Genomic DNA, 25,557 nt, shown 5'->3' with positions numbered 1-25,557 from the left:
CAATACAGTTTATATACAATTTTCGTAATGATTACCTTTTTGTAGAATTAAATAGGTTTCCCTAGTCTCTATCTATGTATACATATACTTTATAATGCATTACGTGCAGGGGGAGGGGGGGGCTAGCTGTCCAAGCAACGTTAAACGGATCGACACTCAAAGTTGCGAATCGTACCGGTGTAGATGTCACAGATCAGAATCGTGTTAATAACATCATTTCGTCCGTTTCCGCTCCCGGCAGGTGTGGGGTGGGCTTGTAAGGGGCACCAAATCGAAAAACAAATCAAACGAAATCTATTCGGTCAATCTCTATTCTAAGATCAAGCATCATTTCCAAAGATGCAGATGGGAGATAGAAAAAAGTGTTCAATAGGGAGATGTACAGCCCATACGCCATCTAGTGTGGTTCGGTAAAGCAAAACGATTGGAGAAAATATGTCGAGTACAAATTTGTGTCAAATAAGTCGTAAATAAATTGATCGTTCGCCTGTAGATTATCAGGTATTTAATATAAAGGTTCACGCAAATACACAGTGTTTATGAATAAGGATAATCGAATACTGAAACATACGAATTAAGGACATTTTTATTGTTCGCGTGTCGTAAAACATCATCCCAAAGAAATAATCTTGAGTTAAATACTTGAAATTTCATCGCAGCGATGGGTGAAGGAATTTATTGTAATGCAAATTAACAATATTTGAGTCTCTGAAATGTAATTTGCATGTTTTAGTAAGAAATATTTGAAAAGAATCGTTGCAATGACCAGCATTTTCGATCATCTTCGATTGGCTTTCATCGTACAAGTTGTTAGGCTATGGCGGGTATTCCTGGAAGCGTCCGAGTTTAGTCAGTGGTTGTTCCACTCTCTCGCCCGATTCGCTCAGAATTGACTGACACTAATTTCTAGCAAAATCCATTTTTTCAATATATGATGTGTATATATTTTAAGAAAAATTCGGAAATTATTTCACAGAGAAATAATTTCCAATTACGGGAAATCCAGAAATGTCAGGAACTCAATTGATCAGGTTCACTGGATCGACGAACATCTTTATCATTCATTGTCTGACGTCCAGCTGTCTCCGATTACTGACATGAGAAATTGACGATTATCCAGTGAATAATATCGAATGAATAATGGACGACACGCTACCCAGCGTTCGAGTTTCAGGCTAAAACCCATTGAACAGTATTCCGTAGTAGACGCCCAATACAGTGATTATCACACAGCCAATGAATATTCCGATTAGTGCTATCGTCTTGGTTTTGTTCGAATATCGGCGAGCTTCTTCGTATCGTCCCTGAGACCACAGGGGCCCAACCTGAAGTATGAATATAGAAGTTTATCAGCGGTACAGTAGAAGAATAGCCCCCACCCCCACCCCCTACACTCTCAGACGTGGAGAAGTGATTGAAAGATCGAAACCAACTATATACAAATTTAAAAGATTAGAAATGAAATTTATCAATCAAAAGTTAATATCAGAATACAAGGACTCTCTCACATCTGACGATGCGTCCGCTATAGAGACAGTTCAAAACGTCGCATACTTTCAGATTTCTGATACATAATTTGTATGCATTTGTATGCATTGAGTTAGCTACGAGCAATCATCATTGAAATGATTGCTCGGGAGTAGACCAACACTCGGTCGATTCGGACGTAGACCGCCTAAACCGCTTTCGAGTCGTCGTCGCATTTGACATAAATGGGAAAATTTTACATTATTAGGAAAGGTTCCATTGCGCTGATTATCAACTCTCTTTTTTACCGACAGTTCCTTTCATGTCCGCGCTAATGGCTATAAACATCTTAGTTCTTTGATTTAGTTTGAACTATCGTCCAACCTGTACTATACCATACCTGCGACGAATAATGCCACGCTGCGATAGCGGCGAAAAAACAAAATAAAGCCGTCACCCCGGCCAGCCATCCGTACGAGGGTGGTTTCTCAAAGTCGTTCTGAAATGGGGAAATAATTCCAATGTTAGTAACATGAAATGAATGTCTGGCCTAAATAATGTTAATAGAGCTTATAGTAAAACGTTTGTATTTTTCTGTTACGAACACGGATGTTGTAGATGACTCTTTATTACTTCAATTACGCCAACAATGTTTATTTTATGCATGAGATATGATACACGCTTATCAGCTCGAATTTATAACGCATTTTACAAGTATTTCTGAGTTACGACGATCTATTCTCCTTACGTCTACTAGTCGATTCGTGTCGGGATTCACTCGCGTGTCGCCGGGACATTCCGCGTTCAACCAGGACGCGAATTCAGCCCCGCGATGCGGCGTCATCGACGGTCGACCCGGTTCTACGGCGTTTACGGCTTCGAAATACGACGGTGGCTGTGCCGCTTCTGCTACAGGTCTCGACATCGGGAAACTGATGTTCGTCCTAGCGAAGATCGGCTGCTGCTGTGGCTGCTGTGGTGGTGGTTTTTCACCAGCTACTGGCGCGACGGCGGCTGGAGGTCGTAGCACCGACAGAAAGTCGTCCGCTGGCGTCTGGTCGTAGGGCGCTGTCGGCTGTAGGGCGTTTGCTGTCGACAGTGCCACGTCATCACTTTTTGTTGGCGCGTCATCCGCTACCGCGGAAGATGTTTCATCTTTAGCTGGAAATGAATTCTATGGTACCGAGTACTCATCGTTTCTGTGTACATTTTCATTGTAAAAACGTGATAAAATCGGAATGCCGATGGAATGCGGGTCTATCATAAATTCTATTTTAAAAACACTTACCATCCATTGCTGTACAATTCCCCTGGAGTAGTTAGCTAAGAATACCGTTATATGTATGTTTTTTTTAATACTTAGCGTCGAAAACCAGTAAATCTAATCCAGAATATCAAGTAAACTATAACACCTAAATGTGACGAAGATCAATCCGATGACCATGTGCTGCTGATGACTAAACCGAGTCCTGAGCTACTGCTTGTATCGTAATGAGAAGTGATTTTAGAATGAGATATGATTCCGCGTTTGATCGCTGATCCAATACCGAGGCGGATATCATTCATACTAAAAACGTCGATTAAGGCGTAACGCGTTTTATCTTGGAATAACCATTTGAAAATCAGGGCAGCAACGGTGCGTCATGAGGGGAATGAAGGGCATCGTTAACAGGAGGTCTTGCCGTGTAAACCTTTAATTAAGTGGACGCCCAATCAAATGAGAGAAGATGGTGTAGTACATAGCAGCAAGTGGGTATAATCGATGAAAAAGCAGGTTTCAATAAAAATGGTTTCGTTCGTGTATTATATCAATTTCGATGTAGCAAATGTAGTTCATCTACGTAACAGTAAGCCTACGCGATATCCTTGATGGAAGGATGTACGGAGTGTTAGTGTTAGTGAGAGTTGGCCAAGGAGCGCGTGAAGGCTCTTCAAAGGCATCGTAAGCTTGTTTGCAAGAAATGATTTTATCATTTATTTTGTCTAGTTTTGCACGAAACGGTTGTGAGACAACCCACGGCGTTGTTACTACAATTTTACGGTTTTCAGCATTTCTATGGTCAAATAAAATTTCAAATTCAATTTCTGCACGCTTTATTACTTTCATTAAACTACAACTATTTTCGGAACTACACAAATTTACATTTCTTTCAACGAATAAAACCATATAACGATAAAGGTATTCAGATGTCTTACTGGTCTTAGCCGAATACTGTGAACGAAGGGAGATCGATATAATATTCGGTTTGTCATTTTGCAGAATTCCGCTGGTCGTGGTTTTGTCCCGTCATTTTCGACATTCACGGCGCACACACAAAGCTCATTCAACAGATATATTTTCGATTAAAATCGATTTGATCAGATCGGCGTATTGTCTCGCCGATTCTCGACGCGTGACGTTCAGGTAAGTATTCACCGACCAGTACATCTTATCGTCTAAAGAGACGACGTTATGGGAAAATCTCGCCATGTTGCTATTGCCGTGAACAGCAGTTGCACAGTATATCCCAGTTATCCGCGTAACACGCTCACCAGGGACAGTCTTGAACAGTCCACGATTGGATATGTTGAAAATGTTATAACGAGGGCGGTCACCGCCGCCGGACCACGTTTCACGAGATGCACCATCGGATCCGAAATAACGCTTAAGCTTTGCCATTTTCATGAAGACAAACTGTAATCCGTCGTTCAGTCTTAGATGAACCTGTTCGGTAGACTCGCGAGCTAGCTCCCAGAATTCGACTGGAGTTCGGCTGCCGGGCTTCACTAACAGAAGTGGCAGAGCAAAGACTGAAACAAAATCACCCAAAAGACCGCTCATAGCAGCATTCACATATCTCCTCATACTGACGTTTAAACTGGTTGGAAATGTTGTAAGATATTTATCTTCTATAGCGTTTAATTGCGCTAATTTCCTCAAGGCCAAAGCAGCGGCCGCTGTACAAGCGCCATGAACTGTACATTTCATTTCTTTACACTTCTTCCTCAACGTTAAAGATTCTACTTCGGAAAGTTCAAACTCTTCGATACTGGTTTTATATTCGATTGACCCTTTCGGTCCAAGTGTGCGGCTCAGTTCGCCGGCAAAACCGGTGTCAGGAGTGGACATTGCTTTGCTAAATCGAAATAGGGCAATGTCTGAAATAGACCACGCATAACGTGGGTCGTCCTTCAACATTTCGGACAGGTTAGGTGTTATGACTTGGCTGTGATCGCTGCAGTCGTCTGGCACCTGAGGTTCAGTTTTTCGCAATAACTCATCTATGTTTCGTTGGAATTCGGTTAAAATCTGCATGATCGAAGCGCCATCTACGATCACGTGATGGAACGTGAACACAAACGCGTACTTGAACTCGTCCACATTCAGCATGCACACTCTCCACAGTGGACCGTCGTCGCAGTCAAGCGGTCGTAGAATCTCCGACTCAAACACCTGTTTCCAGTCATTACCGTCTCGTAATTCGACTCGACATTTCACAGGCGATCGCTCCATTTCTACCAGAAATCGTGGCAGTATCCGCGCGCCAGTGTCCACCTCTAGGACTTTTAACCTCAACATGATGTAACGATCCCACAACAAATCGACGGATTTCTGCACCAATTCTTTACCGATTTCTCGATCTGATTCGATAAACAGGACATTGGTGTCGATTAGACCACCGACTCGGTGAGCGACGTCCAGCGAGCTTTCCATTACGTCGCATTGTCTATAACTTAAACCTGCAAACAGTTCGATAAAATACTCAGTTAATGCGACTAAGCTTGAATACGATAGATATAAGACACATACCAGGAGATATTGAGTTGAGTTTTTGTTGAATGGCATTCCTTCTCGCTCTGTCCTTCCTCGACTTGTATATCAGCACCCCGACTCCGATCCCTAACAGTGTGTGCAGCACAAACCGCGAGTTCATCACACGATCGTACAAACCCATACCTATGTGTCAAGTTAATGTATGGTGTTCGTATTTGAAGGTAGATTATTACATGTGAATTACTCGTCGTATTTGACCTCGTCATTTACTGCTATCTCGGCGAGAATGTGTCGGGAGTTCCATGTTTGTTTTGACAACACTTTTTGAACCATTCTTATGTTAATTCAAGTTCAAGTTCAAGTTCAAGTTCAAGTTTTATTAATTAACATCTTTTTATTCATGTACATTAGCAGTCACTGCATATAATCGAGCAATAATCGAGGCCCGTTTAATGTTCATTAATCTATATGGTGCATAATGGTATGATAGGAATCCAGGAACCATCCGGTTGACCGTCTTCCTTTCCATACGTTCCTCTGGATAATGATGTTAGATGTTGTAATCTAACGAAGAAGAGCCTAGCAAACAGTCCGAAATGGCTGTTCCTTTTGAATCTTGGCTGAAAAATGATAATTTAAACGGTCCCAACAGCCTTATATGCCCGATATAGTTCTGGAACGCTTGTATAGTGTCCACAGTTTTATAAGTCACTTGGTGAGATGAAGATCGTACGAAAACCCTGTCCTAAGAATCAGTCACACGTGCGGCATCTTCATCACCTGATTACATATATTCTCCAACACCTTAGTGTTCGGAGCCTTAATGATGCCACACGGGTGTCTGTTAATTGGCCAGTGGCCAAAGAAAGGTGCCCTGAACAGAATACCTTTCTGGATCCGGAATACAGTAAAGTTATTAATTACTATTATTATTATTATTATTAAATTATTATTAAATTATTATTAATTATTATTAAAGTAATTTGGTCCCGGACCCGATCTTGTATCTCTCTCAGTCTTCAGATATATTTTCGATTAAAATCGATTTGATCAGATCGGCGTATTGTCTCGCAGATTCCCGACGCGTGACGTTAAGGTAATAAGTAACCGACCAGTACATCTTATCGTCTAAAGAGACGACGTTATGGGCGAATCTGCCCATAGCGCTGTTGTGTTCGGCAGTGGCCCAGTACACCCCCGTTATACGTGTAACTCGCTCATCCGGAGTTACAGTCTTGAACAGACCACGATTGGATATATTGAACAATTTATGTCGAGGACTGTCACCGCCGCCCGACCACATATCACGGTATCCACGATCGGAGCCGATATTACCTCTAAGCTTTAAAGTCTTTGTGAAGACGAACTGTAATCCGTTGTTCAGTCTTAGATGAACATTTTCGGTAGACTCGCGAGCTAGCTCCCAGAATTCGACTGGAGTTTGGCTGCCGGGCTTCACTAATACAAGCGGAAGAGCGATTAGTGAAATGAAATTACCTAAGCGCCCTTTCATATCGACATCATTAACATATCTCCTCATACTGACGTTAAAACTGGTTGGAAAAGTTTTAAGATATTTATTTTCTATCCCGTTTAATCGCGCCAATTTCCTCAAGGCCAAAGCAGCGGCCGCTGTACAAGCGCCATGAACTGTACATTTCATTTCTTTACATCTCTTCCTCAACGCTGAAGATTCTACTTCGGAAAGTTCAAACTCTTCGATACTGGTTTTATATTCGATTAACCCTTTCGGTCCAAGTGTGCGGCTCAGTTCACCGGCCAAACCGGTGTCAGTGCTGGACATTACTTTACTTAATTGTAACGGGGTAGCTATGTCAGAAATAGACCAAGCATAACGTGGGTCGTCCTTCAACATTTCGGACAGGTTAGGTGTTATGACGTGGCTGTGATCGCTGTAGTCGTCTGGCACCTGAGGTTCAACTCCTCGCAACAACTCATCTATGTTTCGTTGGAATTCGGTTAAAATCTGCATGATCGCAGCGCCATCTACGATCGCGTGATGGAACGTGAAGACAAACGCGTACTTGTACTCGTCCACATTCAGCATGCACACTCTCCACAGTGGACCGTCGTCGCAGTCAAGCGGTCGTAGAATCTCCGACTCAAACACCTGTTTCCAGTCATTCCCGTCTCGTAATTCGACTCGACATTTCACAGGTGATCGTTCCATTTCTACCAGAAATCGTGGCAGTATCCGCGCGCCAGTGTCCACCTCTAGGACTTTTAACCTCAACATGATGTAACGATTCCACAACAAGTCGACGGATTTCTGCACCAATTCTTTACTGATTTCTCGATCTGATTCGATAAACAGGACATTGGTGTCGATTAGACCTCCCACTCGGTGAGCGACGTCCAGCCAGCTTTCCATAACGTCGCATTGTCTGTAACTCAAACCTGCAAACAGTTTGATAAAATTAATCAGTTATTGCGACAAAGCTTGAATACGATAGATATAAGACTTGAGATACATACCAGGCGGTATAGAGTTGAGTTTTTGCTGAATGGCATTCCTTCTCGCTCTGTCCTTCCTCGACTTATATATCAGCACACCGACTCCGATCCCTAACAGTGTGTGCAGCACAAACCGCGAGTTCATCACACGATCGTAAAGACTCATAATGCTACCGATTCTTGAAAACGAAGTATTTTACTCACAAAGGTCCCAGTTTTTGCTCGAATGAAACTTGTATACATCCAGATTTAGGATCGTTGCCTTGATCACAAATATACTTTAACTCTTAAACTAAACCCACATCGTTCATGAACCCACTACATGTATTGCTGGTATAGGTTGAATATTTTGACCTATTTTACCCGCTCACTATTTTTATATACGTGAGCGCACAATAGAGCTATTTTTAGCTGGAGTTCTACTTTTACATTTTCAAACATTCGTTGTGTTGATTCGCAACAAAAGTTTATTACTTTCTTTAGACGTTTTTCACATCATAGATGGAAATCGATCTGCGAAGGGTCTCAATGGGCATGAACTTAGATTAATGGGCCTCCCTGTCCGTCACAGAATCCTCAACAGAAAAAATTAAAAACTCATATAAAAGTTCGAATATTCACCCGAAATTTTTTATTTATATTTTTACATATATAATATAACATCAGGTGTAAAGAAACGACCGTCAGCGCCATGAACCACGGTTGACTGTCCTGACTCCCATACCCCGTTGTACAGCTTGACATCCCGAAGTTAAAAGTTTTAATTCAACGAAAAAAGGCCAAAATGGCCAATAGCCCAAAAAGGGCTTTTTATATCGAATATTGTCTGAAAAAAGCATTACTTTAATAGTTCCAAAACTCAACGTTTGCTGGACATTACTTGTCATGCATATTCATAGTTTTCATAATCCGGTTGACGGGAAGTTCGTACGCGAAACCCTGTTCTAGAAATCGTTACACAACTACTTGTGATTTATCATGAATTTGAGGATCTTATCATAGATATTTACCATTACATTTATATACACATTGTCTCATCACAAACGATCTCTGATTGGCTATACATTTATACATTATTCAAATGGCGGGTTCCCAGTCTAGGGAATGGATTGCACGAAGCCTTCGTATTCAAATTAACACTCGTGTTCGTGAACCGAACTAATAGCATCTCTCTCATTCTACACGAATTATATTTTCGACTAAAATCGATTTGATCAGATCGGCGTATTGTCTCGCTGATTCTCGACGCGTTACGTTCAGGTAATTAGTAACCGACCAGTACATCTTATCGTCTAAAGAGACGACGTTATGTGTAAATCTGCCCATAGGGCAGCTGTGTTCGGCAGTGGCCCAGTACACCCCAGTTATCCGTGTAACACGCTCACCAGGAACATTCTTGAACAGACCACGATTGGATATATTGAACATTTTATGACGAGGACTGTCACCGCCGCCCGACCACATATCACAGAATCCACGATCGGAGCCGAAATAACGCATAAGCTTTAACATCTTCGTGAAGAGAAATTGTAATCCGTCGTTCAGTCCTAGATGAACCTGTTCGGTAGACTCGCGAGCTAGCTCCCAGAATTCAACTGGAGTTTGGCTGCCGGGCTTCACCAACATAACAGGAAGACCAATGATTGAAATGAAATTACCCAAACGACCGTTCATAGCAGCATTAACATATCTCCTCATACTGACGTTTAAACTGGTTGGAAATGTTCTAAGATACTCATCTTCTATATCATTTAATTGTGCCAATTTTCTCAAAGCCAAAGCAGCGGCCGCTGTACAAGCGCCATGAACTGTACATTTCATTTCTTTACACTTCTTTCTCAACGCTGAAGATTGTACTTCGGAAAGTTCAAACTCTTCGATACTGGTTTTATATTCGATTGACCCTTTCGGTCCAAGTGTGCGGCTCAGTTCACCGGCCAAACCGGTGTCAGGAGTGGACATTGTTTTGCTTAATCGTAACGGGGTAGTCACATCAGAAATAGACCAAGCATACCGTGGGTCGTTCTTCAACATTTCGGACAGGTTAGGTGTTATGACTTGGCTGTGATCGCTGTAGTCGTCTGGCATCTGAGGTTCAACTCCTCGCAACAACACATCTATGTTTCGTTGGAATTCGGTTAAAATCTGCATGATCGCAGCGCCATCTACGATCGCGTGATGGAACGTGAACACAAACGCGTATTTGAACTCGTCCACATTCAGCATGCACACTCTCCACAGTGGACCGTCGTCGCAGTCAAGCGGTCGTAGAATCTCCGACTCAAACACCTGTTTCCAGTCATTCCCGTCTCGTAATTCGACTCGACATTTCACAGGTGATCGTTCCATTTCTACCAGAAATCGTGGCAGTATCCGCGCGCCAGTGTCCACCGTCAAGACTTTCAACCTCAACATGATGTAACGATCCCACAACAAATCGACGGATTTCTGCACCAATTCTTTACCGATTTCTCGATCTGATTCGATAAACAGGACATTAGTGTCGATTAGACCACCGACTCGGTGAGCGACGTCCAGCGAGCTTTCCATTACGTCGCATTGTCTATAACTTAAACCTGCAAATTAGTTGATAAATGATAAAAATAATCAGTTAATGCGAAAAAGCTTGAATATGATAGATGTAAGACTTTTGGACACATACCAGGCGGTATTGAGTTGAGTTTCTGCTGAATAGCATTCCTTCTCGCTCTGTCCTTCCTCGACTTGTATATCAGCACACCGACTCCGATCCCTAACAGTGTGTGCAGCACAAACCGCGAGTTCATCATTCGATCGTAAAAGCTCATAATTCTACCTATACGTGAAAACAAAAGCGAAGTATTTTACTCACTAACGGTATCAGTTTTTGCTCGAATGAAACTTGTATACATCCAGATTTAGGATCGTTGCATCGATAACGTATAGGATTCAACTCATTTACGTTAAAACTAAACCCGTAGTTCATGTACCGTACTTACTACATGTATTAATGGTATAGACTTTACTGGTTGAATATGTGACCTGTTATATCCGTTCACTACGACATACGTATATACACATATACGAGCGTGCAATAGAGATATATCTAGATAGAGTTCCACTTTTGTATTGACAAATGTTTAACCAATCGTTGCAACAAAAAATGATTTCATTCTTTAGACTTTTTTTTTTACTTCATGAATGGGAATCGTTCTGCAAAAGGTCCCAAAGGGCATGAGCTTAGAACTACTGTCTTTCCTGTCAAATGAATCCTCAAAACTAAAAGACCTAAAAAAAACTCATCAAGAAGTTCGAATATTTTCACGAAATTTATTATCCATACATTTACATACATTATATCATAAAAATATACATAGCTTTTTACCGGTACTCTTAATAAAAATCGTCCTATTAAAATGGGACATCCAGTTCATACCCTTAATGCCGCGAAACGGTTACCTGTTACTAATGAATGAATTAGATCAGTTTTACTACAAGAAGTATTGCTATATAATACATGTATTTGGTTCACGAACGAATGTAAGTGAGTGTACTACTGTCGTCAACGAAGCCTAGCTACTTATTACTTGTCGCTGTACTGGCGACGAAAGGATGCTGACCGACATGCCTACAATACGTACAAACTACGCCTGATAAATCTTCAAACTTAAGAAGAGTTGGGCAAAATTCAACATGGTTCCCACCGTTACATGAATGAAAATTTCCCAAGTATTTCATGGGTGATTTTTCAATTTACCCAAATAGAAAATTGGGCCTTCGTAAACATGAACAGATATCGCCATACTATAAGTCAACATTTTAGTGGTTACCGGTTAAAGGTAATTTTCAAAAGAAATTGCTGAAGAAAGTTCCCCTCGGCAAATGCAATACATGAAATGTAAATTAATTTCCCAAAATATTTGCCTGATTAGAGGAAAATTACTCAAATTCCCAAATATTTCCTAACTAGGAATATTACTTCAAAATTCCCAAGTTTTTCCCAATTTCCCTGTACTGTGAGAACCATGTTTTAAGTTTCGTTCGGGACATGCGATAATCAAAGGCAAACGATAACTACTCATATTGACTACAGTATTTTCATCACCTTTCAACAAGTTTCTACGTATTCTATGTCTTTCTATACACAGGACCTGAAAAATATCTTTTACAATTCAGATTCACTTTTTTTTCAAAGGATATCAATGCAATTGAACCATATACACTAACATATATACTAAGAAAAAACCAACGACTTGCAAGCATTCAACCATGAACTCCAAAAACGAATATTTTTAGAGTCCATCATACAAACCATGGACTCCAAAACGAACTGACTCTTTTAGAGACTATCATACAAAACATGCAGAGAAACACATAGCCGATTACAAGAACCGGGATCAGACTTTTACAAAAATACGGCTTATGTAAGACAGCGCGTACACAAAAACTGTCAAGGCATCAATAGAGAACTTTGGAGTACTCCGAGATAGAACTTATACACAAGGAAAATGCAAAATGCAAAAGCATCTCAAAAATATATATACACAATAAAATACACATATTATAAAGTGCGCGAAAAGCACCCATTTACCCTGACTATTAAAACTGTTTTCATAATTCGCATACACTCGAGTCGCAGGTCGAATATCAATTCAAATCGTAGTCAAACATGCAATAAGAGCTGGAATATTTAACCTGATGGTACTTGAGAGAGGACTTATGGATAAGCTAGTGACATCGAAATCCTTGTCGAAATTCTTTTTCGTATTCAATAGGGTAACAGTATCTAGTTTTAGTGTTCAGCATTTCAAACATTCTTTATTTTCATTTTCATGCACATTTCTTCCATTCTTTATCCAATAATTGCATTCATATCTACAAGACAGACGCCAGACCGTATTTGCGGTATAAATTGGACAACAGGGACAATAGATTTTATAGCGCCTTTCAAAAAATAAAGTATTCTCAACTCAATTTACAAAGCAGCAAAGCCCTAAAGACCTAATTAGTGCAACAAATACGATTCAGATAGTGAACATTTTCTGAAGCAGGAACCTTTACCCATTTTTTTTTTGTATTGAGCCTTCAGTACTCGGCTTTGGGGATATTATTTACATGATCTATATTGCCCTGTCATCAGAAAAGTTACAGTTAAGTAACATTCTGGCTCAGCCCCGCATACATTTCAAATAGGGTTAGAGTGATATATCAAAATCTCACAAGGTTAAGCCATTCTAAACGGTATAGATGTAACACTCTCGGACAGTTCGACAGTTTTTTTGATTTCGATATCTACAAACGGCGTCAATATTAGATCTCATTTCCAATTTTAGTACTTCAACTCGGAGAGAAATGTCCAAACAAAACAACAACACAACTGTGGAACTGTAGCCAGAGGTGAAACCAACTGATTATGCGTCATACTGACTGACTAATACCTACAAGACAACAGGTAACTTTATCCAAATCAAAAACAAAATAACGAGGTGTCAATTAAGGGGTCATTCATAAAAGTGTATGTACTCGCATCTAAAATTCGTTTCGATCATTTTTAGTTTGATGTAGCCCTTAAAACCCTTTCAGTGCGTCTACACCGCAGTGCGGTGTATAAATCAGTGATGTAATTTCTCTTGAAAAATGGCAGCACCTGTCAAACATGGTGAAATATTAGTAACTAACGATACACTGCGCTGCGGTGTAGATGCACTATAGTGATATTCCAGTTATTCAACACACTAGGGTGGAATTTCTAAAAATTTTCAAATTATCTCCAGCACTATAGGGTATTGATTAGTCAGCACGGAAAGGGTTAACCCTTTCCCCAGTGGATGTGATTGTACTCTTATGAATGGCCCCTTATCAAAAGTTACACCTCTTCGACGAAGCTTGGATCCTTACGCCATTTTCATTGAATCGAGCGAATATGTAAATTACACCGGGGAATAACGTGCAATTTATGTGTTAGACATTAGTACAGCAAAACCAGCTTAATTCCGAATCATTTTGGACAGATGCAATTCATCCAGTTTATGAGAAATCCGGATCAAACATGTATGTAAACGTGGGCTCAGCTGGTATGTGGTATATACAGTAAAAGTACTCTATAACGCCGCGGTTGATAAATACCATTCTGTTTAACGCCAAAAAACATGGATTTTGGCCTTAAACAGAATGGTATTTATCATTGAATTTGAGGTTGATTGAGCAAATATGTTCTCTGAAAAATGTTGGCACTATCGTGATAGTGGTATTAAAAAGGATGACAGCGTTATAACGGACTTCGACTGCACGGCTCATGCTATATATAGTCTAATACATGGAAACCACCAGATGCAGTCTAGAGGAAAAATATTCATTCACGCAATCCAATATATGCAGCTTGTCTATTCAAACTGTTACTTATTGAATAAAACACTGACATAGACCGTCATATGGCAAACACGCTCGGCGGGCGAGCCGATACTGTCGCAATCTACCATCTGGTGGATCGGTAACTGCTGAACACCACTAAATCGGAATCCCACCATTGCGTGGCTGATAGTTACAAATTTTTCGTAATGTTTCTAACAAAAATGAATCTTTTTACAAGTACACCATATCAAATCATAGAAATGGAGCCATTCGCACCCGAGTGATCAGACGAATTCATATTTAGCAGTTATTGCTTCAAATCTTGCGTAACCACATTATGCACAATATGGAAGCGTACGGTAGAGTCCGCCCTACTCAGGGTACCGGTCAACTCTGCCAAAACTCTGCCAAAACCGACTGAATGTTTTGGGCATTAAAGTCTTATTTGATAAAACCTCCTTTTTCGCCGATTGTCAGCACAGTATTCGGTAAACTTGTTTTTACATGTCCCTGGGTCAACTCACTCAGTCGGTGAGATATTTACAGTCCCAAAACCACCGAGCGAAGTGGAGTTAACTGAAATAATAGAACCTCATTATAACAACCTCTGATATAACAATTTATCGGTTATTGTAAACCTAGAATATCGCCCCAAATAGGACAATTTTACTAATTGCATACTGGATATAACAAACAGATTTTCTGGTCCCCTAAAGATCGTTGTAACGAGGTTCCACTGGAGTTAAATTTCACCGATTTAAATTCACAGCCAGATTATGACCTGCAGCCGTGCGACTGCAACTTACACTGCTCAATATTGTACATGTAAAACTATCCCAACGCTAACGAATAAGGCATCAGTCATTTTCACCGTTTTCTAATTTCTATTTCACAATCTCTACGAGACAAAGTTTCCAAATATTCACGAAATGCTCTCTCAGCAGGACTCGATCTCTACGCAACTTCGAAATCGGCGAAATGCATCTCGAATTCTGAATTTCATTCATATAACTGGCAGTTTTTAATGCTTTTAAATGTAATAATACTGTGAACTATAGTATATTTTCCAACTCGCGTTATTCTATAGTATAGATTCGTAGTTCTTCTTCTTTTTTTTGTACACTTTCTACAGTTGGACCGATTGCAATAATCACTCGTCGTCGGTTTCTGGTCCGGTCGGTTTCTGGTCGCAGACGGCCGGGTTGCGCGTGACGTTCGTCGGCAAGATGAACTGCTTGTTGGTGAGACTGGCGGGCGGCCACACGCGACAGAACACGCGACTCGTGATCAGACCGTACGGCACGGCGCCGTAGTAACACGAGTCGATCGAGTTGTCGCCGTTGTCGCCTTCGAGCCAAACGTGACCCCGCGGAACCTTCGAAAGAGAAGAGAGAAAAAAATACGGAATTAATTTCTCGTAAACAACATTCGTAGATAGTGGTGTGTGGTATGACTGGTATAGTGAATGATATTAATACTACTGGCATAGGGAGGTCGTGTTAAGGAAATCTTGAAAATCAAAGTAATTTGCTGCTTTATGAGGTCTTTAGGTTTTGCTGGATTTGAGGATTGTGTGCTCAAATCATTTCCCAATACTAGACCATAAAATCTAGACCGAGACTCGAGTCTGTCGTTTCGCCGCTGGGAAATTTCTTCTATCACGATCGATTTTGTCACGATCGATTTTCATCTCGTTAAGCGTAAAACCATTCAGTAATCGACGTAAACGTGATCATATTTTGAAGAGTACGTGGGTTGTACAGAGGCAGGTTTGAGAAAATTGGAAGGCCGGGGGTCCAGAAGAAAAGAAAGGACGTTTCTCCAATAAAGCAGTCAAGTTTTGGACCTCTATCGGGAACCCTCGGGTTTTGTTATTTCTGAAGATATACTTGGGATGGTTTTCTAGTCTGGTATAACCTTTAACCCGGGGGCTAACTCAATTAATTTCCAATAGAGTTAACCCCTGGGTTAAAGGTATAACCGGTCTATAAAACTGGTTCCTGTATATCTGTGTGTAGGAAACATCCTGAAAGGTCGCAATTTCCGAGTGGAGGCGTGTCGAAATGATATCTGTCTTGACGAAAAGAGCCACCTCAATGGGTTGGCGCAGGCATCATGTGGACGGACCCTTGAGACCATCCCCTAGATCCACCCTTGGGGAACTGTATATATACTTACGTAAAACATCTTTCCTTTCGCCGGTCCATGACTGACTGTGACGTACTCTCCTTCTAGAGCGGTCACTCGTTTGCAGATCTGTTGTCCGGGCTTCGTCGGCGACTTGCAAATGACGATGTCACCCCTGCAAACGTTAGAGAGAAGATTTAATAGCAAATTGAGACAGACTTCATGTGATTTGACTAGATGATTAAAGCTGGCTTCAAAATACAGATAGAAATTCAGATAGAAATTGATGACGATCAGAGACTGAGTTTCATTGAAATGGCGGGCTGTCAAGTGGAACCATTGAAAGGTGAAGTGGGGAGTTAGGATCAACTTGGTCAGGATTTTCGATGGCTTCACTGGGGCCATTACATATTCCATTCTCAAATACTTTGTTTCCAATATTCTCAAGTCTTATTTTCTGGCACGTTCACCATTGAAAACATGCTGCACGGGTATGATTGGTATCGACTTCTGAGGTGGCAGTACCAGAACTTTTACCATGGATACGGAAATTCAAAACACGCAGACGTTCAGAATTTCAGCAAGAGGACTGCATTTTTGTAAGTAGGGAAAAAGCACCTTCTTCACCAAAAAATCACGCTAAATTTTGGAAAGCAGGGATAATGCTTGACAGCCTGAAATGGAAAAGATATTAACGTTACGTAGGCCTATACGTACGGTACGATTTTCCGAAGACCAACAGACAGCCTTTCAGCAAGAACAAGATCCCTAGACTTCAATGTCGGCGACATCGATGGCCCATCACACTGAAACAAACAAACATATGATTCGTACCACTAGGAAATCGATTTATGAATTCGGCCAGCTTGAATCCTGCTCACCTGTACGACGGTTCCTGTGAACTCCACTAGACAATGAGCCATACAGCCATACTTGACTACATTGAAGAGATGCCTGGCCGTTCGAGCCCCAACCGTCATGGCTGCGCATAAACCTGAATGACAAACATTGCTGACGAGTACACGAGGAAAACATAAACGCGACGAAGATAACATTTCCTAGCCTCGAGTCTGGCATTTGATCAAAAACTACATCCTTGTGGATTACTGCAATAACAATTTCACTATTGATATCCCATCTCTGCGTTGAAAAAGTTCCAGTTCGTCTAATTACCTTTAATCTACCCTCCCTAGGATCGCTAGCTGCCTACTCTTTCAATTACGATAAATGCTAGGATACGGTTGTCGATATGGCAACAAAATCACTATGATACCCGCGCGACGTAAAGGACAACTCGACGACACAAGTGAAACTTCACTTACGCTATATATACAGTAGTTCCTCGGTTAGTTTGGTTGCAAAAGTCTGGCAGTACACGTTTTAAGAGAAAAGATAACTTAACTTTGACCAGTTTAGGTTGAATAGAGAACCTATAGCCACGATCACAACGAGATGATTAAGCCAGGGCCGAATCGGCCCGCATCAGGCCCGAGTCAAATTTGGCCCGTGTCGAATTTGAAAGCGTAAACCACTGATTGGTTGCCAAATTTGGCACTGGCCAAAAATGCTCGTGCGATCGCGGCTTATATCCTGATTTGATTTATTTCGCTTCTCTGAATTTCCATTAGAAAATTCCATTGAGATCAGCATCAATCATTACGCGTCGGTGCTGAAATGAACGGAACGGCACATCAGGGTATTCTATAGTCTGTTCAGCATTCAACAGCTTCCAGCACTTTTAAAGTTTCCTCATTACACGAGGCGAGGAAATATCAGACAGACGATCAACGTTCAAATAATCAACTTCGATGTCAATATTTTTACTGAAACTATATGTTCTCAACGATCATTTCTCTAATGAATAACTCTGTAAATAGAGTAATATTCCGCTAACCCCCGTGGTGGTACTACCGTCGTAACAAACCCTAGAAATCTTCTTTCATCCTCGCCCGGCGTATTAGCACGAAAAATCTTAGAAATCGATACTATAGTGAAATTAATGGGGATGGTTTAGATCTTTTCATCCCTTCGCCAGTTCGTCTAATCTCCTACTGCTTGGTTAATAGGCAGTTTCCTTCTTCTCTATTGAGATGTAAACAAATTTATGAACCATTGCAAAGGCATTGTAGGCATATTAGTGATTAAGGGCAACTCAAAGCATATTATGAGGGTCTTGTACAAAGAGGCCCTGGCAGAGATATGATATTTTCATCCAGTGAAGAAAAATCAAATACCGGTGCCCGCGACCATGAAATAGTTATGTATTGTGTTTATTGCCCTTCAAAAACCAATCATAAGCAGCGCGGTGATATAGGATAGTCATCATCAATTATGTATATTACTTTCGTTGTTGCGTCATATATCAATTTGTCTGCAGGCGTAAATCTTGTTTATATAGGTCTCCGTGTCTGGGATAGCGTTAGCATTTAATATTGTAATAAACGGTTATTCATCCAGGTCTTCCATTAGTTGTACATTTGCCATATCCATAAAACCGTGAATTTATGATTAAGTCGGCAAATCTGATATAACATAATATGTTTTGATAATACTGTCTGCGTCTTCATTTACTGTGTTCTAATTTGACAAATAACAAGTGTTGCCAAATAATTTCGACCCCCAAATTATTTCGTTGCGAAGGACTATTTCAGAGCGTAAACTACTTACCCTACGATATCAGCTACGAAATCTTGATCGCGCGATGAATATCAGCGAATCGGTCTTATCTATATCCGATAATTGCGGTCAACAATCCGGCCTGAAATACTAACGCTGTCATCCGGCGAACGAGAAGTCAATTCTACTATTTGAGATAAAAGATTTAACCGGTTTGTTGCCGCGACGGAAAGAAGCTTAATGAGAGTCTACCTGACGTTAGCCACGCTTCGTGACTACTAGACTCGCACCACACTCGATTGTGACCCCGGTTATAAATATTATCGTTATTCAGTATAGGAAACTATGACGAATTTCTAGGAGAATCGGATGCGTTGCGTAATATTCTAACGCGACGATAAACACGTTGCATGACTACTCCGCGCTCGACTGAGTTCGATTATAAATATTTACCCCTTTGGAAACTATGACAAATTTCTAGGAATCGGATTCGTTTCTCGTAATTCTAACGGAACCTATTATACACATACGATACGTGTGACCCCCGATAGGAAAAATAAACGATCCAGGCACTGATAACAACATGGAGAACGCTTTTTCCTAGAAGTGAGTGATATATTGACTGGCAGACGTGACGTGCGCGTCGGCGCTGCCGGGAAGGGTAAAAATTCACACGTCTGTGTTTATCGAACACGTCAGTTATTTCACTCGCTCAGTTCGTTGTTGGCTGAAAAGGCGGCCACTCGTTCGTTCGTTCTCGGAAAAAATATACAAAACAGACATTTCGGAATGTCGGATAAAAACGGTCGCCATTTTATTCAATCTCGTGATTCAGTCCTGATTTTTGAAACTGATTTTCCGCATGTAAATAGTTCATTAATTTTATGCTAGTGCATTCATTAAGTTGATCAGATAGAGTTGAGAATAACTAAATTTCGAAATGAATTCTAGAAATTTTTCTAGATATAGGGGCCTAGATCAAGATGAATTGTTGACCAGCACCGCCAAGTAAGGAGTAGAATATTATGCATTTATCATTTATCATTTATGATTTTCAACAAATAAACAAATTGGATAAACTGCTCTTTTTTCTTCAAAGAGATAATGGTCAAAATAGAACTTTCAATATTGTCAGTGACAATATTACTGAACTTTTCTATAAGTTCTGAGAATTAACTATAGCCTAATAGACATTAGTGACTGGTTTCAAATCGCTTCAGCCCCTGCCCCCCAGGTTTAAAGTAATACCCATCTATAAAACCGATTTCTCCACCAGAAAATACAATATACTTTAGTTAGAACACTGATGAGCAATTTTGTGAAATAAGATAAAATCCCACTATTTACAGATTAAAAGAATTTAAAAACCAGAATTTATTTATTAAATCTAAAATATATAAAAGACACGACGTTTCAATCTCACCCTAGAGATCATCATCAGGTGTGACACCTGACGATGATCTCTAGTGTGGTCATCGGCCTAATTTTGTGAAATGTTTTACTGAGAATATCGTCTCACATTTTGGACAATAGTACCGGGAAAATTCATAAAGACTTTACCAGTAGTAAGTACCACTGGTAAGCAGAAACAGAATTAAAACTCCCGGCAAATGTCAAATACGATATTTTGATGGATGGCTTTTATTCGCTAACAACATTCTGCGTCTATCGCTTTTATTTACATTTCTAACGAAAAGATAAATACCGAAAGGTAATATTTACGAAGAAAAAAAACAGGCGCAAAAAAATTGTCGATAACAACAACAGCGTATAGGCCTTACAGCACTTTTAGGAGAGCAGACTGTGAAAAAGAGTTGACTGTCATTTAAAAAGCCATCGCATGATTGCCCTGCCGTGCAGAATTTCTCAGATGTACAGAAATTCGAAACCGAGCAGAGGCAATTGATTTCCAGGGATGTGTACTTGAAGGAGAAAATTCTTGACTTTGGACGGGGCAGTTTTTAACAACGCGATGCGATTTAAGCGGAAACTTAATCTAGGTCTACGGTTTTTGCACTTTTACTTTCTGTGCCCAGGGCTCGATTTTGGCAGTATCCCACTATCCCGAGGGTAATATAGATTTTTTGCCGGGATACTTAAAATAGAGATGAACCTATGAAGACAGTATAGTACAAGGAATTTCTGATTTCACCTCTGAGTTGGAAGATGTTGAATTTGATTCTTTCCTTGGTTTTTTTTCGTGATTAGAAACTTGAACAAAGGCAAACTGTGATAATAGCACCAATCTTCTGACACTGCCGGACATTGACAATGCAGAGAGGATCCTTTCTAGAATTGTTTGTATAAATAAAGCCTTTTGTAGTGTTGGAACTGTGAATATTTCAATTTTTTTGTGAAGAGATGAGAACATATGAGAACATAAGGGCCAGTTGCACGCGATCATGGCGTAGATTTAAGACCCAGTCTAATACCATCTTAGTTCCATCTAGCCAATCTAACAAAGTCTAGATCAGTGTTAAGATTTGAGACAACTTTTGGACTGAAGTCACGAATGTGCCAAATTCTGGCCCCGGGGAAATAGAAGGTCTTCCATTTTAATTTGAGTGAAATACGCTTAACGGAGCTCAATGAAGCGTATTCTAATGACTGAGCTGCTTTTCAAAATTACAGATTTTCCTTGAATTTAAAGAAAATTCTTAAATTTTCCATGCAGGGAAAATAATTCTGATTTTCTCTGCGTGGAAAATTAAGGAAAATATTCTGATTTTCCACCCCGATCAGCGATGACCCTGACAGGACAGTATTCTAGCTGTGCAATCATTTATATCGAATATTCTCCCTATTCGTACTTCAACGCACAGACTGCAATAACTTACAAGCTGCTCAATTCTATAGCAGATGTTTGCAGCAGGGGATGAATAATCTAATATATACCGTAGAAAAAAAAAAAATTCAATAGTCGATTCTCGGAAATCGTCATTTTAATACCATGTGTATATTATATTCAAACATTTCCGTATGTATTTTTCGGCAGCTGATATCAAGCGCTTGCACAATTTGTCATATAAAACATCGGCATAATTCATATTGCCGCAATTTTGCAACCAGGTCACGCTTAAAAACTCTTACCGAGAGGGATTTATCTCTTTTCTATATTTTTTTCTGACGCTGATAATTCACCGAACGCGTTTGATAATCGTGAAATATGACCGCGAATTATATTTGTAAAATATGATGTAATAACCATACTGAGAATCATTTTTCATGCATTGAAATGACACAGTTTTATCAGTGCAGTTACACAATACACCAATATCAGGGAAGTTAGGAAATAATTGAGAAATTACCACAACTCTAACATATACTGATAATGGACAGTAATTCAGACCAGATTACCTGATATCTCACTAATAGCAGTAGTTATCAATGAAAATTAAAAAGTAATTTCACATTAAAAATAGTTGCGTAATTGAATATGTACTCAAAACTATTTGTGATTTTAAGAGTATTTCAATTTTTTTTTGGAAGTATTTCAGCTCTCAATGAAATGAGTAGAAACTACTCTAAAATAGTTGTCGTCATCAGGCCTGGTATATCATGACAAATGACAAAAACAGATACTGAGATTTAACAAGTATATGGTATATTTTTAAATATTGAAACCTTAGAGGATGGTCTCTAAAATAGGGGTGAATCCAGTAGGTCCTTATGAGACTGCCACGCGACCCTGATTATCGAGCGCTCCATTGGGCTACATAAAAAGCGCTACAGGACATTTTAAGCTAAGACATTTCTCGTGAAAAGGACACTCTAAATCTGTAAGTGTTAGTTAAGTGTATGTTTCCTGTCAAGAGGACACTGCTTTAAATTGATTTACCCCAGTTTATTGAGCGTCGTTTTATTTCTACATGTATTTGGATATTTGAGAACCGGATCTGAATTCGTTTTAAGATGTGTAAACATCGGTTTGAAAACCAGTCCACCGTTAATCTACCGCGCAAAATTCATTCAAAAAATTAAATCAGAGTTGAATTGTAATCATTTCAAATTTGTGGTCGATCCGGTTTTGGCTCAAGTATCACGAAAAAGTGTAAGCCAAAAACGGTTAAGCTTGAATTGTTTTTTTTAACAAAAAATTTATTTGCCATAGTACATAATACTTACAAAATCAACTTGCAAACTGCATTAGAATGCATTATGTGCAAGTGTTTAAATTGTTGTCCTTATTGAAAACATAAAGTATCCAAAAGCAATTACACCAAAAATTTGAAGTAAACTTTTTCGTGAAACTGGGCCCTGTAGCAAGTGATAGAAGGATAAAGCATTTAAAATCTTCAATACTCGAATCTCGTCCTATCTATGCGCTGAGGGAATCCACGCTTAAGCCGCGAGCGCGCGACGCATAGAAATATCGACAGTGGGCGGGGACGACGGGAATCAATAGGACGACCTTGACACGCCGAACATGTAAACACATGCGCAAATCGATAAAATCGTCGTTTTCGCGGAAATGTTGTGTTCGTGTTCGCTGCTTCTCCGTTCTCGGTCATCGCTCGGTGTTTCGGCACGTACGTCCAGAATTTCGTTTAACCCGACTCAGTTTGATCTACTTCACTGTTGACTCGGCGACAGTCGGAATCGATACAAAGTCTAATCCGTCGCGTCTCCACGTAATGAATAGGTCCATTCTTTACAAATAAATCTCTGAAGATGTATAGAAGCTAATTCTAAGAATGCTTCTATCCGATCTCAGACTACCCGAAACATCAGTGTAACGTATTATTGCGGGTCTTCTATTCAGTCAATAGAACAGAATTTTTTTTAAAATGTCTGCACATTTGCAATCTATACGCGCGTGTATGGCAAAAATGAAGAACTCCGAAACCGCATTTTTACCAGTTATTTCGACGTCACGGGTTCTATATGCAACCTAGTTCAACGATACCCGCGAATAATATCAAAACAATGCGTAGAGATTTTTCGACCCGCGCCGCATATAGACGCCATGACGGAATTCAAAATATCTATATTTATCAAAAGTTGAAATCAAAATTGTCGATATATCTCTGTAGTAAAATAACTCAGTATTAATATAGCAATAACAATATTTCATTGTGACTAGGAATTAATCTAAAGAGCCCAGTTAATCAATAATTATGACCCGCATTTTGAAGTTTGCTACACGCATGTTGTTTTTGTCATGTGAAAAAGCAGCAAATAATGACAGATTTCGGTGCAAATGCTCTTAATTCAAACACTTTTATAACCCTTATCTCAACCCTTATCTCTATTGCAATAGAATATCATTTACATTTCCAATATCTTATCAAAATTATCACCAAACTCGAAAAGCAATTAGATTCGAAGTTAAGAAAGGTCAACTAAAATCTCCTAATAGCATCAAATCTCAAAGTGTCCTTTTTGACGTGAAGGGCCTTTAGATAAACAGGGCACTCAATATTCCGAGACTATGATGGTAGTCCCATAAAGACCTAGGGCCAGTAGCTCAAAGGTTGGTTAGAGTACACCAGTGGATAAAATGACATAGTGGCAATTAAAAGTTCATCGTTACTATAGTATCTATCGGCCGGTTATCTTTAACCAACTTTTGAGCAACTACAGCCGGCGCTGGATTCATCCATGTCGTTGAAGACGAAACAAAACAATAAACAATTTCGATCATCATAAGAATAATCGAAAATTAAGCCTTATTGAAAAACTGCATAAATAGATTATGGGAATAATAATCGACTAACCTTCGAATGGGAAGAGATAAGACGAAGCACTTCTTGTTCATACCCTGTGAAATGCTGCTAGTTAAAGCGAATGCTAGTAGTTGCTCCTTGCTTGTGACCTGAAATCGCGTAACACATCAAGCTTTATCTGTTGTTAGTCAATATAGAGAGAGAGAGAGCTGGCAGACGTTGAACGCTGCACGGCGCCACGCACAACAAAACATTGAATCAATAACAGCGACACGTGTCTTTCAAAGCATTCTAATATTGTTACATTTGTAAGAGGTTCTCAGGCCTCATACACGGTCAAGACCTAGATTAAAGACCAGTCTAGTTTCATTTCGTTCCATAGCTAATATATCATCTTGGGAAGCCAGTCGAAGCTCAATTTGGTTCTAAAACCAATCAAATCTAGTAGTTTAAGCTCATTTCAATTCTATAATGAATCTAACAATCTAAGACTAGTCTAAGCTCTGGTTCTATAGCCAACCTAACAATTTGACCAGTCTCTGGTTCCAAAGCCAATCTAATAACTTTTCAGCTCATTTTGGTTCCGTAAATCATTCTAATAATTCCGACTAGTCTACTAAGCTCATTTTGGTTCTACAACCAATCTAACAATATATGAATTTGAAACACCCAATAATGAACGGACAAGAAGGACCAAGGTTGGACCTAGCCTAACCCGGCATCAATTCAACTGTTCAATGAATTGAATCGGATGCACTTATTTTTCAGAAAAATTCTGGCTGAGGACTCCAAAACCCTCATTCATTGGAGGCTCATACATCTCTTGATGCATGTTCATGTATGTAAACTGGGGCATATTCATTGAGAGTGCCGGAACGGGGATGGAGTTGTGTGTAGTAGTAGACCTTTTTTAGCGACTGCAAAAAAAAGATCGTCACCGTCACGCATTGACAACATTTTTCTAAGCAAACATCAATAGATCACAACAGCACTCAACGATAGCTGAAAAGATTTTCGAGATATATATTGAAATTCCATAGATGCACCTACCTGCCTACCTGATGAGAAACAGACAATCGACAGGAAAATACCGCACAAATTAATCCGACAATTCAATATAGC

General features: G+C 39.9%; 2 protein-coding genes across 5 annotated transcripts; both read right to left on the bottom strand.

Annotated features, from left to right (window-relative positions):
- Positions 1 to 526: 526 nt before the first annotated feature.
- Positions 527 to 3,012, bottom strand: LOC141913010 (uncharacterized). The gene is made up of 4 exons (XM_074804449.1): positions 2,756 to 3,012; positions 2,216 to 2,628; positions 1,868 to 1,966; positions 527 to 1,325 (listed from the first exon to the last, which is right to left on the bottom strand). Exons 1-4 carry the CDS (start codon positions 2,760 to 2,762, stop codon positions 1,176 to 1,178), a joined length of 669 nt encoding a protein of 222 aa, XP_074660550.1. The 5' UTR covers positions 2,763 to 3,012; the 3' UTR covers positions 527 to 1,175.
- A 5,386-nt stretch (positions 3,013 to 8,398) lies between these two features.
- LOC141912490 (mitochondrial inner membrane protease subunit 1-like) lies at positions 8,399 to 25,521 on the bottom strand. Of its 4 annotated transcripts, none has more exons than XM_074803722.1 (5): positions 24,487 to 24,595; positions 17,035 to 17,147; positions 16,871 to 16,959; positions 16,205 to 16,328; positions 11,005 to 15,401 (listed from the first exon to the last, which is right to left on the bottom strand). In XM_074803722.1, the coding sequence occupies exons 2-5, from the start codon at positions 17,131 to 17,133 to the stop codon at positions 15,177 to 15,179; spliced, it is 537 nt and encodes a 178-aa protein (XP_074659823.1). In that variant the 5' UTR covers positions 17,134 to 17,147; positions 24,487 to 24,595; the 3' UTR covers positions 11,005 to 15,176. The 4 variants fall into 4 exon arrangements, with proteins under 4 accessions (XP_074659821.1, XP_074659823.1, XP_074659824.1 ...); XM_074803723.1 differs by lacking the exon at positions 24,487 to 24,595 and adding an exon at positions 18,821 to 19,185; XM_074803720.1 differs by lacking the exons at positions 11,005 to 15,401; positions 16,205 to 16,328; positions 16,871 to 16,959; positions 17,035 to 17,147 and adding exons at positions 8,399 to 10,272; positions 10,359 to 10,511; positions 25,486 to 25,521 and having other exon boundaries at positions 24,487 to 24,584.
- Between the last annotated feature and the right edge of the window lie 36 nt (positions 25,522 to 25,557).

This window comes from Tubulanus polymorphus, chromosome 11 (assembly GCF_964204645.1).
Source record: "Tubulanus polymorphus chromosome 11, tnTubPoly1.2, whole genome shotgun sequence".
Lineage (NCBI taxonomy): Eukaryota > Metazoa > Nemertea > Palaeonemertea > Tubulaniformes > Tubulanidae > Tubulanus > Tubulanus polymorphus.
This window is presented reverse-complemented; position numbering and strand designations above follow the sequence as displayed.